The following is a 17,179-nucleotide window of genomic DNA, read 5'->3' as shown; positions in this document are numbered from 1 at the left end:
GGGTGTGTCCATATAAAAGGGGAGGTAAAGTCTGAAAAGAGTTAATGACTCCTCTTTGCCTAATGACTATCAGAAAAATAACAGATAAAGAGAAGAGAGGCTAATTAATCCCTGAAGAGTTAAGTATTTGACCCTATAGAAAAGCTTATTTAGAGTCTACCAATAAACATTTTTTATTTAGATAGTGAATGAACTGAAACGTACCTTTGCTTAGCAAAAATCACATATTTATTTGTTTTTATACTGTAAGAGAAACACAGCAAATCTAAATAGCATTAGATTACTTCAAGAAAAATTCTGAACGTAAGGAAAAGACCTAAAACCACTCTATACCATCCCCAGACCCTGAAGTGGGTCAGCATTTTTGGAACTGCCACTGACTAGTTTCCACCTTCCCTTGGGCCTGCGAGGCCACCATATGTATCTCAGGTGTCCTCTGCTGAGACAGAAAACATAACCACTAGATCAAGTTATTATTGTCTCATCAAAACTGGAAAGAACGCTTACATAGAATATCTAAGAAACTCACCAAGACAACAATATGAAGGTTACCAGAGGGAAAGGGGGTGGGGGAGGATGAAGAGGACAAAGGGGGTCAAATAAACACAGGAATACCTACCCCCAGTTATCAGGAAAAATAAATGCTAGCATACATGTTTATGCTATTATAAAAAGGTAGTCACCCGCAAAATGCCTTACATACCAGCCAGCCAACAATACTATTGTAATTTACAGCGTTAAAATGTACTGTAAATTATAAATGTGGCACCCACATTCCTGTCCGAAAGGCTTTATAGGAAAAGGTAAGCTTTTTAATTATATTACAACAGATCTGACATCTTTGATAGACTGACTGAAGTACATTTAATTCCAAAAGCTGAGAATTTCTCATGTGGCTAAATATCCGCCTATTGCAGAGACCAAATGGTCCCATTGTTTCCATGTTAGTGTCTGAATGTAGCATGGATGGGGGCGGGGGAGTGTCACGGGGCCTGGCAGGGAGTACAGCTCCATTCCACAGCAGGGTGAAGGGCTGATGCAAAGGCACATAGCAGGCAAAATGCCATTGGGGTGGAACCCAGGCAGCCCTTAGCTTCCCCTGCTCCTCGGGTAGGACACTCCTTGTAGGCTAACCTGGGAGCCAGAGCCTTTGCCTTGCACTTTTTATCAGTGTCTGCAAAGCCCCGTCTCGAGCCTTCCTCATTAGCCAACCTTGGCCGACCTTTGGTTCATGGGGAAATACTCTGTTCTCTGAACAGCAATTTCTTTCTTACAATGAAGCAAAAGACAGGATGAGAGGAGGCGGCCATCTGACTGCACTTGATCTGTTGACCCACGAGGTCCCACTAGATAAGAGGACAGTGGGCAACCCACCCCTCAGTTCCCACTCCTGGGAGCTGCAACCCATTATAAAAATTGGTGTGGTAGGCAAGGGTAAAACAGTGTTTTCATCTGGAAAGTCTGAGCATTTGAGTGTTTCCTCCAGCCCTAACATAACACAGGACTCTGGAGAACAAGTTATCAGTCATGCACTTCCCATTCTGTCCCTTGTGTCAGGCTGAGCAAAGGTAATCTTTCTAACGGGCAGCCTGTGTGTTGCAAGCACTGCCTGGGAGTACTTACTTACCTGTGCCCCATGGGGCCACAGCGTGCACTGGGCCTCAGCCCTAGGCCCAGCCTATCATTCTCCAGCAAATCCTAGGGCCTCACGTTTCCTTCCAGGGCTTTAAGACACAGTGAACATCAGTCTCGTTTACCAAAGGCATTTCTAAAGGATGTCCTCTTTTCTTTCCCTAGCACTAGTAAGGGCACTCACCGGAATTCCTTAGACAGATGGCACTGTTATTTTTGTACTGCAAGGGCTGTGAAGACTGCCAGGTTTGGAGTGGAATCCCAAGTTACCTGCAAATCCCAGCTGTGTGACACCAGACAAGGGCCTTCAGCTTTGAGTTGTGTGTTTTCCAGCTATTAACTAGGAAACTTGTTTACCTTCTCCTGTGCTTGAAACCCAATATCACACTTCTATTACACGGATTTATTTCAAGTTAAAGCATAATGCTTCTGGGGTGGCAAAGGTATTATTTTCACCACGCTTTCCCTCAATCTCACTTGTAGAAGGTACTTGAAGGGGAGAAGATGGGCTTTCTCTGGGATTACCTGCGGCCCCTGCCGTGAGGTCAATGGCAGCTTGGATGGCAGGATTGGACTTCATGTTCGCCCACTCTTCTGCTGGGCCCTGTGGAAGGCAATTCCCTGGACTTTATGACGAGCACCTCATATCCCTGGGTGGAGACAAGAGTTCACCATCAGCCGAGCTTCTGCAGCCTCCCTTTCTCTAGGCCTGTTGACTGGTTAAATGGGCCTGCATTTCTGGGAGTCAGGAAATTAGCTCTATGTTATTCCAAAGGGAGTGGACTCATGGTGTCCCGTGCAGCTTAGTGATTGGCCTCCCTGTGTCCCCGCCCACCACCTCCCCACAAAAAGCTCACAGGTAAAAAACCTTCCTTGAGTATCAATGCTACAGCTACTGGTGGGGTGCACTCAAACCAACCTTTCTGAAACCCTTAGAAACAAATGCCAAATAAGTGAGCCAGCCACAGACGTCCCAAGCCACCTCAAACGAGTTTTTCAGAGGCCTAAATTGAACCAGCAGTCCACTAGGCTCAGTTCTCAATTCAGACAGCAGCATGTGCTGAATCCCTAAGAGGAGGTCACAAAACAGCTGGTCTGGAAAGAAACAGGAACTCTGCAGAGTGACACATGCCTGGGTCTAAATGCCTACTCTGCCACCAGCAGGGTGACCCCCTAAACCTGGAGGACCCCATCTATACAAGGTAAATAATAAAAGTATTTTCATTATAATACAAAGGAAATCATAAAGAGCTATGTGGGACAGATGTGATGAACTGTGACCATGCATCAAGAGTTCTTACAGCAACTTGTCTGTTCCCCTTCCCCCAATAAAAATCTTTTAAAAAAAAGTTCTTAGAATAACTACAAAGCACAGCACCAAACATCATTTATTGTCACCATAGGCCCCTCCAGACCTTCTCAACGGTAATGTGCATATGAATCACCTGAGGACCTTGTTGAAATGCAGGTTCTAATAGGCCCCAGGAGGGACCAGAAATGCTGCCAGTCTTGACATGCTGATAATGCCTGACCACCAACCACACATTGAGAAGTAACACCTGGTCCCTTGTGTTCCAGATTTGCTTGATAAGAACCACCTGGGGCACCTGTTAAATATTCAAATAACTAGGCTTCTCTCCTGGAAATCTTGATTCAGTACGTTTGGGCTGGAGCCTAGGAAGTTTGTAAAAACTAGAGCCTACTCCTCTGCCTTTAGACACAAATCAATTATTGCTGAAGCATAGACTTGGAAAAAGGGAGACTAACATAGAAGACTAAATTGACCAACTCAGCAACCAATTCTGTATGGTTTTCAAACTATGTAAGTGATTTATCTGTGAACAAGGAACAGTTTTTATTCCACATTACATTGAAGACCTGTATGACCCTAGTCAGGCTACCTCTCAGAGCAGGGGATGGGCAGCCTGGATCATAGATGAACACCACCATCATCCTAAATGTTAAAGGAGAAATTTTAGCTACCAAGAAGTTTTTTAACCAATTGAAGCATGTTGCCAACGACCAGATACAAAGAATTTTCCATTCTTTACAAAAACATTTAAAACCAGCAACAACAAAAGCACAGTATTTAAAGCAACTAACTTTAAAGCACAAGATAACAATTTAACGTTATTGATAGGCCTAGAGAGGCAGTACCAATTACTAAGTTCGACAAGGTGGTGGCCATCTAGTATCTGGAGAAGGCTATCAAAGCCCTAGTTGAATCTCCTCCTTTTGCAGATGGAAATTTGAGGCCTGAGGAAGATGAAGGTGGTCATGCATCAAGGAGTCACACAGGGCACATCCAATGAGGTCTCTAAGTATCTTCATTCTCTTTCGTAAGGACATTTTCTTAGTAAAATCTGTTGTGCCTTTCTTTCCTTCTGTGTCATTCATCACTGACTCCAGCCCCTTCAGGTAAGCCAACCCTAAATACATCAAATCCTACAAATAACTACTTGCTGAAGTATTAGGATAGTAAACCGTGATGGGCACTAACAGGTTAACTCAATGTGTGGGCAATTGATTCAAATTATGAGTAGCTTTGGCTTGAAAGAGACATGGCTTGGGGAAGCAAGACTGATCATGGTGAGTTAAAACTCATTCGTGACCTTCAGTACCACCTGGGCATAAAAACAAAGTCCTTTCAGCGTCTCTTTAACCCCCCTTTAGTATTTTTTTTTTTTTTTTAGCTGAGCCATCCTGCTACCTGTTGGCAGCTCAGCGGCTGCTCAGCTCGGGCTGGACTCGAACCGCTGTTGCTCAGAGCTCAAACTCTTGAGCGAGCTCTTAACCAACTGAGCCACTCGGCCGGCCCTTAACCCCCCTTTAAAATGACACCAGGGTCCAAATTCAGGAGAGAGACAACAGCGATGACAATACATCTTAATTGTTCTCTGGGAAAAATAATTTTTCGTATGGGAGAATCCACGAGGCCGCATTCTCCAGCAGGTAACAGGCTGCTACGGTTCTAGCTTCAGGCTCAAGGTGGCGCGGGAGGAGGCTGCCCGCCAGCAGTTGCTAAGAGCTCGGGCATAAGGGCGCGGGGACGAAAGCCAGCCTTGCCACTAAGCAGCGGGCAAGGCGCTCCTCCCCCGGGGCCTCTGGATCCTCGTCCGCACCAGGGGTAGTTTAAGGAGACGAGTTCCAACTTTCTCTTCCCAGCTCTGAACGCTCGCTGACTGCCCGGCAACCTGCACGAGTCTTCCATTCATTAGCGCCTCCGCCCTCCCCAGGGCTCGGGCACAGGCGGCGCGGACCCGGGAGACCAGGTGACACCACGAGCGAGCAAGAGACGGCAACATTTCCCGTAAAGTGATCACTGCGGACAAGAGGCCGCGCAGCTCGCGCGTCTCCGCCGAGCCCCAGGGCAGCGCGCGGGCGATGGGCGCCCGCGGGTCCCCGCGCACGTGTGCCCGGCGCTGGCCGCTTCCCGGCTGCCCGGGAAGGTCACGCCGCCCGGACGCACAGGGCCGCCCACTTCCCCCTCCCGGCCGATTCCCTGCAGCCCGCGAGCGCCGGCCCGGGGCCGCTCTCACCGCCGCGCCGGCAGGCTGCGTGCTGCTCGGGCTCCGCTGCCTGTTCCCGTCTCTACCTCCGAGGCAGGGGCGGCCTCTTAACCCCCACATGGGCCGCGGCCCGCCCCGCGCCCCGCCCCCGCGCGGCCAGGCCCGGAGCCGGTAGCCCCGCCGGGCTCGAGCGCGCCCCCGCCGCAGGGGCGTGCTGCGCCCGGCCGCAAGCGGAAGTCTGTGTGGTCGGCGGGGAGCTCGGCTCGCACAGGCCGCGGGGCTGCTGGGCGCCGGGAGCCGCGGGGGCTGCCGGGCTGTCCCCAGGGGCCGGCCTCGGGCGGGGGCTGGGGGTGCAGGAGGTCAGGAGGACTGACAGACGTCTTTAGGCTGGTTAACCTTGCTGGAACTCAGGGATCAAGGCCTTCACTTTAAATCAGAGCGTAGGAAAGTACTGGAAAGAAAGTGATGAATGAAAAAGACATTTGTTTGCTGCTGGTTAGAAAAACCCAAAACATTTCCGATTCTGCCTCCCCCAAGGAAATCTATCCCTGCTGATGAAAAATGTAACTCTTAGTCTGCCTCTCATATTTTAGGCTATTTCTGTGGCTCTCTCTGGCAATTTATTTAAAAACACGGCTATGTATAATGCCAGGTAAGTAGTCGATTAATTGGGGGGAATCACTGCATAAATTATGTAAATGTTTAACCACTATACTGTACAACGGAAACTAATATAAAATAATATTGACGGTCAACCGTAATTTTAAAAAAATTTTAAAAATAAAAGTATGTTGAATTTATTAAAAAGAAAAGAAAAAAAGCACTGTTCAAGGAATCTGTTGTATGCCAGGAATAAAGGAATTGTCTCTAGGGCCCTAAGACACAGAGCTAACACATACTCAGCATCCAAGGGTCTTGGTCTGTTCCTGGCAGCTACTCAATGTAACATTCCGTCATGGCCTTGGGACTACTTTGGTTCACACTTATTTCTACACCATGTTTCTGTCCTTAAAACATGATATAATTTTCTTTTATAACTTTCTGCCATGTTTGGATGTGGTGTTAGACTATTGCCAATGTAATTAAGTGCTTTTGTTCGCTCAAGCCAGTGACTTAAATATTTGTCGTGACTTTTGCGAGCGCTTAACACAAACACACAACTGAACAGACCTCCCTGAGGGGGGCGGGCTTGAAGGTCTCAGAGCTACTGATAAATTGGGGCATGCATCAAAACAGCACAAAGACCGTTTTCACAGGATCAGCACTTGAGAACTCAAGCTTCTGGTGCATAATTTAATTACAGAAACAAGCCAGGACGTTTCAGTGACTTGCCCAGAGTAACATGTCACATAATTAGTGGGAGGCAGATACAGAAGCAGAACCTCCAGTTACAAATCCTAGAGGACTGAGGGACTTGCAACATCACCTGGTCCTGTGGCTTTTGCAAACTAGAAAAACAAGGGCCAAAGGAAAGCTAATTAAGGACAGTCGCAGATCTCCTGTTATAGATTAGAAGGAGCTCTAGACGTGGAGCCAGGTCACTTGCATAAAAATCTCTGTGACCTTTAGTGAGTCTTTTAACCTTTTTTAAATCTCAGCTATCACAGGACTGCATCTCCTTTGAACCACCCCTGCTCCAGGATCAACCCACCATGTGCTACTGCAGATTAACCCCTCTACTTTGTCTTGTCTCCCTTTAGCTCCTTCTTATCCAACTCTCACAAGGGCTATTCTAAACTCATCACTCTAACCAAGCCTTCTATATTTCTTCTCCTTCATGTCTCCTTAACAACAATCAGCTTCAATTTATTCTGTAAACTAAGAAGCAAGCAAGAAACTTTCATGTAAATCTTTAACCCCCCCTAATCTACAAGTGTTGCCTTTTTTGTACAAACTCTCATTTGTTTTTCCTCTCTGCTTGCTGTATCTTCATGGCTGGCATGAATGATGCTGGTGAAAAAACTGAGGCTTAGAGGTGTCAAGTCACTTGCCCAGTGTTGTACAAGTACTAAGGGAAGAGATGGGATGCATCAAAGTTCTGTCCAATTCTAGTTCTTGTTCAATTGTAGTTGTTCAACAAAGTTCATATTCTTAACCACTACGCTATATACTAATACCTTCCAGAAGGCTTCCTCTTAAAAGCAAAAAGTTTGCAGGAACCAGATGTTCTTTCTCCTGGAGTAAATCTCCCTCTAAAATTCCTCACAGCAGTGGCTCTTTCTGCTATCTCTGTTTTAGGAACAGAAGAAACATATATATGTAAAAAATTCTAACATCTCACAGCTCAGAGAACTGATTGGTTGGCATGGAATCATGAAAGTGTCCATGCAAAGTTTGTTCTAATGGTAATTTCCCAGGAATCTGATGAACTCTTGAGAACAGAATTTTAGATTAATCATGGCTCTCAATGTAGGTAGGTCAACCCAGTAGTATTTCAGACCTGAGTTCAAAAAAGCAGACAAGTCAATGCACTGACCTCTTTGCTCCAGGTAGCTGTTCGTTGCACTTGGAATTGCAAAATCCAGGGACATTAGTGCAGCTGGTCCTGTGATGAAGCGGCAGGTGTGACGTAGGTCAGAGTTGAGAGGACAGACAGAATGGTTACATGGAAAAGGGAGCCTTTCTATTTCAACAGAATTTCACAATACACTGGTTAATGATACTAAAAGGAGAAATAATTTCACCACTTTAAGGATTTTGGCCCTGATACCATGTGGGTGTCTTTTAACAAAGTGTTAATTTGAGTTGCAAATAATTAAAAAACAAATTATCTCTAATTCAAGGGTACTTTTAATTAATGCAAAAGAAGGAAATAATGCTTTCATTACACAATTTCAACTATTGAATATTCTTGGCTGCTGATATAACTTTCACTGAAAACTCCCTCGAATCTTTTTTTGGAATCAGGTAGAGTTTTTAATGGAAATAAACACAGATTTGGCTTTCTGTCTATGTGGAATAAAGGGGTAATTTGTATCCCACAAAAGAGTTGGTAGGACAATATTTTAAAGGGAGGCAATTTCTGTTTGTTTTCCAGTGTTATTGAAAAATAATTGACATACATCACTGTAGAAGTTTAAGGCATACAGCATGATGGTTTGATTTACATATATTGTGAAATGATTACCACCGTAGGCTCAGCTAACATTTATCTTTTTCACATAGATACAATACAAAGAATTAAAAAGCAAAGAAATTCTTCTTGTGATGAGAATTCTTTTTTTTTTCTTTTTTTTTTTTTGGAGAAAATCAGTAGTTCCCAGCCTCTTGTCCCATTAGGAAACACAACTGAGGGCTGGTGATGACAATAGAGGAAATGCCATCTGGTGGCTTCAGAATCTGCAATAAAAGGAGCTTCTCTTTTTGGCCTTGGTATTAATTTACCACGAAACTTCCAGAAAACTCTATCTTTCAGTCTTAGTCAATGCTCACCTCTGTGTTTTAAAATACTAGTTTGCAAATCTTATGGTATTCGAGGATACAATCATTTTCAAACTCAGAGATATTTGTAGTGTTTAGTGGAAAAATAACTTTTTTTCATTCTGTGAAAATCCCACTTCTCCACTTCTCCTCCGCTGGCTTTTAAACTCTTCTGATTTTTATACTGACAAGCTGTATCTTTAAATACCTCCTAGAACTTCACACATTTCAGATCTTCCCTAAAACACAACTTCACAATTATAGTCTCGTGCTTTGCTGACATTATATGTGAGGCCATGAGCCCCCTATTTCTACCTTTCCAGTAAACTTTACTGAGCTTGTTCTGTAAATTGGAGCACCAGTTTTACTTTGTTAATTTTCCTATGAAATAAGCGGATTTGCACTTCTGCCTTATTAAATAAAAGCATTTACTGTATATAAAAATGCATTCAATGTAAAAAGGCTAAAATACATTTAGAATAAGTATGAAAATAAGGGCAAAGGGAAAATAAGAGATGAGGTTAGTAGAATATTCCAGATGCATCCTCTAACGTGCCAAATGCTTGCCAAGACTGACTCTAGGCTCCCTTCATTCCCTGTGCGTCTATCACTTACAGATAAGCTGCCAGCAATTGACTTTACCGTTAACTTCTGAGAACCTTTCTGCTTTCCTTGTGCTCTGTATGTGACCACATCTGTTCAAAGGCACCAAGATTGCGAATTTCTTATTATTTTCCCTTTTGCAAGACTGTTGCAGGGAACAATTCCCATATTAATTTATTCATTCATCCATTCATCAAATTCACAAACATTAGTGGATTTATGTGCAGGTGACTCTGAGAAGGGAGGCAGTTTTGCATACACGTTAGGCATAAGGCCTTTGGATTCCGACACACCTGAATTCAAATACTGGCCTCACCACTTTTTGATGGGTGATCTAGGAAACTAGATATTTTGGATATTGAGAATAATACCTATTTTACATGGTTGCTGAGTTGAGGTAATGTATTGTATTTTATTTTATATATATATATATACACACACACACACACACACACACACACACACACTTATAGTTGATGAGAATTCTTTGGATTTAATCTCTTAACAATTTTCCTGTATATTATATAGCAGAGTTAGCTATAGCCATCATGTTGTACATTATATCCCTAGTATTTATTTCTATGGCTGGACGTTTGTACCTTTTACCCACCTTCTTTAATTTGTCTTTTCCTTGGCAGCTTTTTAATAGCTGAGGTGCATATTTCATGAGCTTTAGGTTTGAATTTGTAAAATATATGATTTTTAAGATATAATTTATAATAGCAAAGAATTAGGGGAAATAACCATAAATTGTTAAAATTTAATGACTCTTCAATCTGTGCCATAATTTTAAAAATCATTTTCTGAAATCATATGCTTTAAATATAATTGGCTACAAGTAACAGAATGCCCAAATATGAGTATATTTACTTTAAACACAAAAAGAAATCTGGAAGTATAAAGTTCTAGAGTTGGTTAATTTTAACAGCTGAAATACTGGGTCAGCTTCTCTGTGACTCGCTTGGCTTTTCTCTCATGATCACAAAGTGGTTGCTGCAGCTCTATCACATTCTCACATCATTCAAAAGCAGGAAGGAAGCATTATCCTACACCTCCTTTTCATCAGAGAAAAAAAGCCTTCCCAAGAATCCTTCTGTCAAACTGCCCCTTGTATTTCATTGGCCCAGAACTGAGTCTCATGCTCCTCCAAACACAAACATTGAGAAGAGAATGGAGTTACCATAATTAATTTAGAACAGGGCTGAGCAAATTTCTTCTGAAAAGGACCAGCTAATAAATAGTTCAGCCTTTGCAGAGCATGCAATCTCTTGTCACATCTATTCATCCCTGCTGTAGCAAGCAAAAGCAGCCATAGACACTGTAACAGATAAATATAGTTGTATTGCAATAAATCTTTATGAACACTGAAATTTGAATTTTATATATTTTTCACCTGTAACAAAATATTATTACTTTAAAATTTTTTTCAACCATTTATAACTGTAAAAAATGTTTTGTGTGGCTCACAACCATACAAAAAGAGGTGGCAGGCTAGATTTGGCTAGCAGGCAGTGGTTTGTCAACCCTAGTTTTGACCAATGATGACAGATCCCCTTGGGACTGTGGGAGGGGCCCACCTTCCCTGAGACATCACCACTGCAGACCTGGTAGGGTGGAGGGGGAGGAAGCAGCGTTCTGTTATATAATCAAGAATGTCTCCTACAGCATATTAAGGATATGGGGATATAATCACTTTTAAATAGGTTATAAGGTGTGATAGAAAAAGACGGAGTATATTTAAATTTTTAAAAATTTATTACAGTAAAAGACAAATTGCCATTAATCCCTCTCAAAATACTCCCCCTCACTTCAAACACATTTATACCATCGTTCTTGCCACTTTCTGAAGCAGTTCTGGAAAGTCCTCTTTTGTGAGTCTCTTTACTTCACCCTTCATCATGACAACACTCCATGTTACACATTGCTTCTGGCACGGCAATTTTTGTCAAACAAAAACATTATGATGTGTCCTCATCCACCTTATTCACCGGATCTGGCACCGTGAGACTTCTGGCTCTTCCCCCAAGTCAAAATGATTCAGGACATGGAGGCAGCCACGACAGTGCAACTAAAGACAATATGGACTGGATGATCCCAACCAATTCTGCCTGTTTAAATCCCTGCTATTGACAAGACCTAATCAGCCATGGCCACCTCAAATGCCTTTTCCTGATCCCTGGTTCCCCTGAGCAAATCTGATCACTGCTTCCTATCAATAACAAACTTTCATTTAGCACTGATCATGTGCTAGGCTCTGTCAACTCAAACTAAGTGCTAGAAATACAGAAATGAAGGTCAAAGCCTCAAAGAAACCTCAGTCCAAGTAGAAGAGGAAGAAATAAACAATTGTAATTTGGGGAGGGCATGTGGCAAGAGGGGTGTGGTAGCGTAGCATCCCGGAGAAGGGCGTAAGGAAAGGACAAAAAAAGATGGTTTCAGGGGCAGCCGCCAGGACACCCCCATATCAGGGTGGGTTTTGAAAGGCACATGGCCCTTTTTAAAAAGGGCGAAATTCTGTTGATATATGACTCAGGGCTCTTAGTTGCAATCAACAGATGCTAACTCTGGCTGATGGAGAACAACAGGGGGTAGATTAAAAGGACATTGGGTGGTGCTCATGATTGCTGAATGGGGAAATGGGGCACCCTGAAGGACTTCTTGAAACAAGTCCCCAAGCCCACTGCAGAACAAGTCAATCACGGAAATCATGGCTGCAGCTCCTGCAGAGCTCTGGATGGTATAGTCCACACCACTGTCCCTTTTGTGCTAGGGACTCGGCCTCATAGCTTCTGTTCTTCCAAAGCTGGGCACTTCCTTACCAGTCACTTCCATGCCATGCCCACTACCTTGTATCACTCATTTCCAGACTGATACTTCATGTCGACGCAGCTGATGGATGAAGCCCTGGTCACCTCCTTGTACCCTGATCTGCAAAGGGGGCTGGAATTTCTGGCTTCCGTCTTGAAGAAGCAGGACTTGTTTGTTAGGAAATTCTCCAAACACAGGCAGGATTTTCAAACAATACTAAGCAGCCAGAAAGCATGACACTTTCCCACTCCACACAGACCAAGCATTTCTGTCCGAGGAAATGGCAGGTGAAAAGGCACAGAGGTATGAAGCAGGGCAGCATGTTTGGGAAACGGGGCAGCCTAGCTGGCTGGAGCACAAGGCGGGGACAGCTGAGAGACGAGACTTGAGTTGAGGAGGAACCACTGGCTGAGCTCTCAGGGCCCTGTACTTGAATCTACTCAGTGTCCCCAGCTGAGGTGCAGAGCTGTGACTTACTCCTGGCCCGGCCCAGAGCCTTGTCTGTGGTGGGTTTTAGGCACTATCTGTTGAAATGAATCATTGGGTAAGTCTGTTGGGTTACATCACTGTTGTAAAGTTGACCAGTGTGAAAGTTGCAGGTGTGTGTGTGTGTGTGTGTGTGTGTGTGTGTGTGTGNTGTGTGTGTGTGTGTGTGTGTGTGTGTGTGTCTTCCCACAACTGGGCCTATCTGCAATGGATACTTTTCTAAAGGCTAATTTGCTTTAAATACAGGAATTATTCAGTTACTAACTCTTAGAGCCACATCCACCTGCATTGATGATATCCTCATTTAGATGTAAGATCAAAACGGTTTTTGAAATTGGAAATAAAATGTGGATTGAGAAATACAATGAACAACAATCTGCCTCATAGTAAAATAAATGAAAAACATTACCGAACTTGAACATCTTTCACACTTACAATTAATATGTTTAGTTCCCCCACCCCCACTCCATTTCCATGGTATGGTTACTGTCCAAGCAGAGCTGAGCATGATGAGCAGGTCTTGGGAGAGCATGGTGTGTGTCTTAGGACAGCTGGAGTACAGGGGTCTCGTGGACACAATGTGAGAAATAGACGCCAGTCCGAGAGATTTCTGAATGTGGGGAGGCTTGGCCTGCTGGTTTAAAGGGACAGTGGCCTGGGGGCGGGCAGCCAGGTTCTCAGTGGTTCCCAGGCTCCACAGGAAGGAGAATATCCATTACAGGAGGGGGAGGAGCCCTGGGCCTGCCCAGGGAGCCAAAGGAGGTGATACTCCCACAAAGGGGCGTTGGCGCGTTGGGCTAATGACAACAGAAAGGAAGCATGGCTGACCTCATCTGGGGGTGGGGGGGGTGCTCCTCCATGGAGGGGGCCGAGGCAAAGCTGCATACCATCCCCTAGAAAACCTTACACCACCATCTCTGAGGACCCCTCACCCTGGCCTAGACCATTAGCATCAGATGGACCCAGAGGAGGCCAGTTCAAAAGGCAAGCCTTTCATTCCTATCCTCTTCCTGTCCCGTCCTCAACGAGCTGAACTCTGAAGAAAGGGAGGAGAGAAATTGGAGTTGAAATCGGATCGGACTGAATTATTGTAACCAAAGGATCTGAAAGTTCTAAGGTTGGTCTGAGCACCCTATTTTAAAATACAGCCCAGCCCCTCCTTACTCTGCTGTACTTTTTCATTTTCTGTAGCACATCACAGGCTATATAATTTAGTTATTATATTTCTCCTTACTGTCTGTCTCTTCCATCCTCACCTCTACCTTCACCCCCAAATGTAAACTCCAAAAGAGCAAGGATCTTTGTTTTTAATTTTTGTTTCTCTAGTGTCTAGAATTATACTGTCTACTATGGTAGCCTGTAGGTACTTGGGGTTACTTAACTTTAACTTACTCACAATGAAATAAAATAAATTCAGTGCTTCACGCACTGGCCATATTTCAAGTGCTCAATAGCCACATGTGACTAGTGGCTATCATATTGGGCAGGACAGATACAGATCACCCAAAGTTCTATTGAACACCACTGGTCTGGAATAGTTGCTGGTGCATTCTGGCACTCAATAAATAATTGTAAAGTAAATAATTGAATGGCTGCACTGTTTTTAAGAAAAGATAGTGGTTAAAAGACAGGGTCTAGAGGAAAATTGCTCTATTAGTAGTTGTGTAAACTTGAGTAAATTACTTTATCTTTCTCTAAGTGTCATTGACACTTAGCCATTTATAAACATTTAAAAAGTACTTTTAGGGCCGTGTGAATGGCGCTTTGGTTAAGAGTTGGCTTGGGACACCAGCTCTGAGCAGCAGGGCCTGGGTTCGGATCCCACATGAGGGCCAGTGACGCTACGCCCTCTACAGCTAAGATGGTGAATAACAGCTTGACCTGGAGCTGGGCTGCTGTGAGTCGCCGGCAAATGTGTAGGCTGCAGTGGGGCTGGTCAGCAGCGGGCATGAGCTTTTGTGAGCTGCTGTGAGCCTCCGTGACCCGCCGTGAGCTGCCATGACCGGCCGTTCAATGGCCGGCAAGTGACTGCCTCACCCAGGAAAAGCACAATGATAATACCTACATGGGTAAGTGAAGCGATGTCCTCCACAACTAGTCTGAAGAACAAAAGGATAGCAACTTGTCTGTTTCCTTTTTCTGATTCCCCAATGCTGTTTCTCTCCCCCAATTCCCCAATAAAACCTTAAAAAAAAAGTACGTTTAGAAAATTGATTATTCTGGGAAAATCACCTAAAAAATACACAAATAAAAGGGCTCCATCTATTCTTTGAAAGGCCCAGCATATTTGAGGCAACATAGCCTAGAGATTAGGGCAGGCTCTGGTGTCACATGCCTGAGGGGAAAATCTCAGCATCTCTTCTTCCAGCTTGATAAGTAGAAAAAGTCTTCTGGAATGATGAAGGGAAAGGTATGGTTCTACCAACTGGTGCTCTAAGTACCACCTCTACTGCCACCCCCACTACCCCCAATATCCCTGCTTCACAGACACCATTTTTATGTTCACTGTGATCTTGCCAATGAAGGCACCTACATGCCACTTTCTAACCCTCTTTTTATAATAGGATTCTTCCCCATCATGTGTGAAATATTAAAACATGGCATTCAGCCAAACTCCAAATGACGATCCATCTGTAAGCATCTCTATTCCAAGCTTTGTACTGAGCACTGGAGATTTGGAAATGAAAAACAAAGCCTCATCTCTTAAGTCACTTACCCCCATACTGCCGTGAAGAGGACAGTCCACTGAGAATTACAGAGTCATGTTCAACAGTGCTGGAAAGCAACAGGGAAAGGGCATATAACCCATCCCAGGAAACCCAGAAGGGCATTTGGAGGAGATGATGGCTGAGCCTGGAAGTAGGAGTTATGAGCAGGCGTTTCAAACGAGGAAGCAAAGCATACAGTTACAAGGAGGAGAAAGAAGCATGGCCAAGTCTGGGCACCGCAATGGTTCAGTGCAGAGCAGGAGGGGAGAGGATTAGAGGAGGCTAGTGAAGAGGCAGCGTTGATCTCCGAGGGTTCCACAGACCCTGCTAAGAGTGTTTATTCAGAGGGTGGTAGAGGGAGCAATTGAGTGAAGTAGGCATTCTTTGTGATGTGAATATGGATATGTGGAGGGTTTGCACAGAGAGAAGGTTGAAAATGTGGACTCTGGAGTTAGATTGTCCTGTGCCTAAAGCCTGGCTCTCCCATTTGATGGCTTTGTGATGGTAGACAACTTTTTTTTTTTAACTTATTGAGGTAACAGTGGTTAATCACATTATATGAAGTTCAGGTGTACAACATTGTAATTTGATAGCTGTATATTCTATTCTGTGCTCACCACAAGAAGTCTAGTTTCATTCCGTTACCACATATTTGACACCCTTTATCCAATTCGCACTCCCCCGACTCCCTTCCCCTCTGGTAACCACCAATCTGTTGTCTGTATCTATGGGTTTGTTTTTGGGTGGACAACTTCTTTTTTTTTTTTAAGATTTTATTGAGGAATTGGGGAGGGGAACAGTGTTGGGGAATTGGGGAAGGGTACCAGCCAACTTGTTGTTCTTCAATCTTTGTTGTGGAGGGCGCCAGTCGCCATCTGGCTTCCTGTCGGCAGCTCGTGGCCTCTAAGCTCAAGGTGCTGAGTTCAATCTTAGTTGCAGATGGGTGTAGCCACCATCCCATGTGGGAGTCAAACCTGGCAGTCTTGCTGTTAAGAGCACACGCTCTATCCACTGAGCCATCCGGGCGGCAGCTCAGCTCAAGGTGCTGAGTTCAGTCTTAGTTGCAGGTGGGCGTAGCCCACCATCAAACAGGCAGTCTTGTTGTTACACCAGCTGAGCCATCCTGCCACCTGTTGGCAGCTCAGTGACAGCTCAGCTCGGGCACAGCGCCACTGGCCCATGTGGAAATCGAACCGGCAGCCCTATTGCTCAGAGCTCGCGCTCTTAAGCCAACTCTTAACCAACGGAGCCACTCGGCTGGCCCTGGACAACTTCTTTAAGCCTCAAATTTCTAATCTTAAGGGAATATAGAGTTACCTGTGTCATGGAATTTGTGAAGATGACATGAGATACTACATATAAAGTGCTTATTACAGTGAATGGCACATTGTAAGTGGCCAATAAATGCTTATTATCATTATTATCTATCACTTGAATAATAATTAGGTTTCTTGTTTGCCTCATTTTTTATAGTTCAGTAGTAACTGAATGAATTAACGTTGTCACAACAAAGGGAAATTAAAATGTTGTTTTATGTACCCTCATAAAAATACAAAGCTTTTGTTTATTTATTCAACAAATATTGCTTGGCCATGAGCAATGTGCAAGGCATTGTTCTAGCTGTCACCAGGAATGTTGGGAGCTGGCTGCACCTCAGACAGACATGGTCTATCACACTGCTATTGTGACAAATCCTGAAGCTCTGGCTGAGAAACAGATACTGCTTTATGTTTTGGAAAATTTAAATTCCCCTTTGGATGCCCCCAGTAGGATAAAGAACTGACACCCCTTCTTCTATTGATTGTTTTATTTACTTTAACTAAATAAGTGAGTTTTGGATATATTACGATAATTCTGTTTTACTGTTAGTTTCTTAATGATAGATTCTTAGTGATAGACAAGTTATGCACCTTATAATTCTTAAAATCCTGTTTAGCCAGTAGTGTTTGAAACAGTTGCTAACTAGTAAAACACCCTTTAAGTGCCAAGGCAGGAACTCAGCTCTGGCCATTA

General features: G+C 44.0%; 1 protein-coding gene across 3 annotated transcripts in view; it reads right to left on the bottom strand.

Annotated features, from left to right (window-relative positions):
• Positions 1-7,715, bottom strand: part of SLC25A15 (solute carrier family 25 member 15) — a 19,847-nt gene extending 12,132 nt beyond the window's left edge. Inside the window, exons 1-2 of one of the 3 annotated variants that reach the window (XM_019651745.1) lie at positions 7,618-7,715; positions 2,158-2,282 (exon numbers count right to left, since the gene is read on the bottom strand). In XM_019651745.1, the coding sequence (XP_019507290.1) occupies positions 2,158-2,212 (55 nt within the window). In that variant the 5' untranslated portion in view covers positions 2,213-2,282; positions 7,618-7,715. Of the gene's footprint in view, positions 1-2,157; positions 2,283-3,077; positions 3,453-5,171; positions 5,279-7,617 lie in introns of those variants that run through there. The other 2 variants (XM_019651744.1, XM_019651746.1) reach the window with 2 other exon arrangements.
• Positions 7,716-17,179: the final 9,464 nt, after the last annotated feature.

The sequence above is a fragment of the Hipposideros armiger genome, unplaced genomic scaffold (genome assembly GCF_001890085.2).
Source record: "Hipposideros armiger isolate ML-2016 unplaced genomic scaffold, ASM189008v1 scaffold_165, whole genome shotgun sequence".
NCBI classification, from domain to species: Eukaryota; Metazoa; Chordata; class Mammalia; order Chiroptera; family Hipposideridae; genus Hipposideros; species Hipposideros armiger.
Note: the sequence above shows the minus strand (reverse complement) of the source record. Positions and strands in the feature narration are given on the sequence as shown.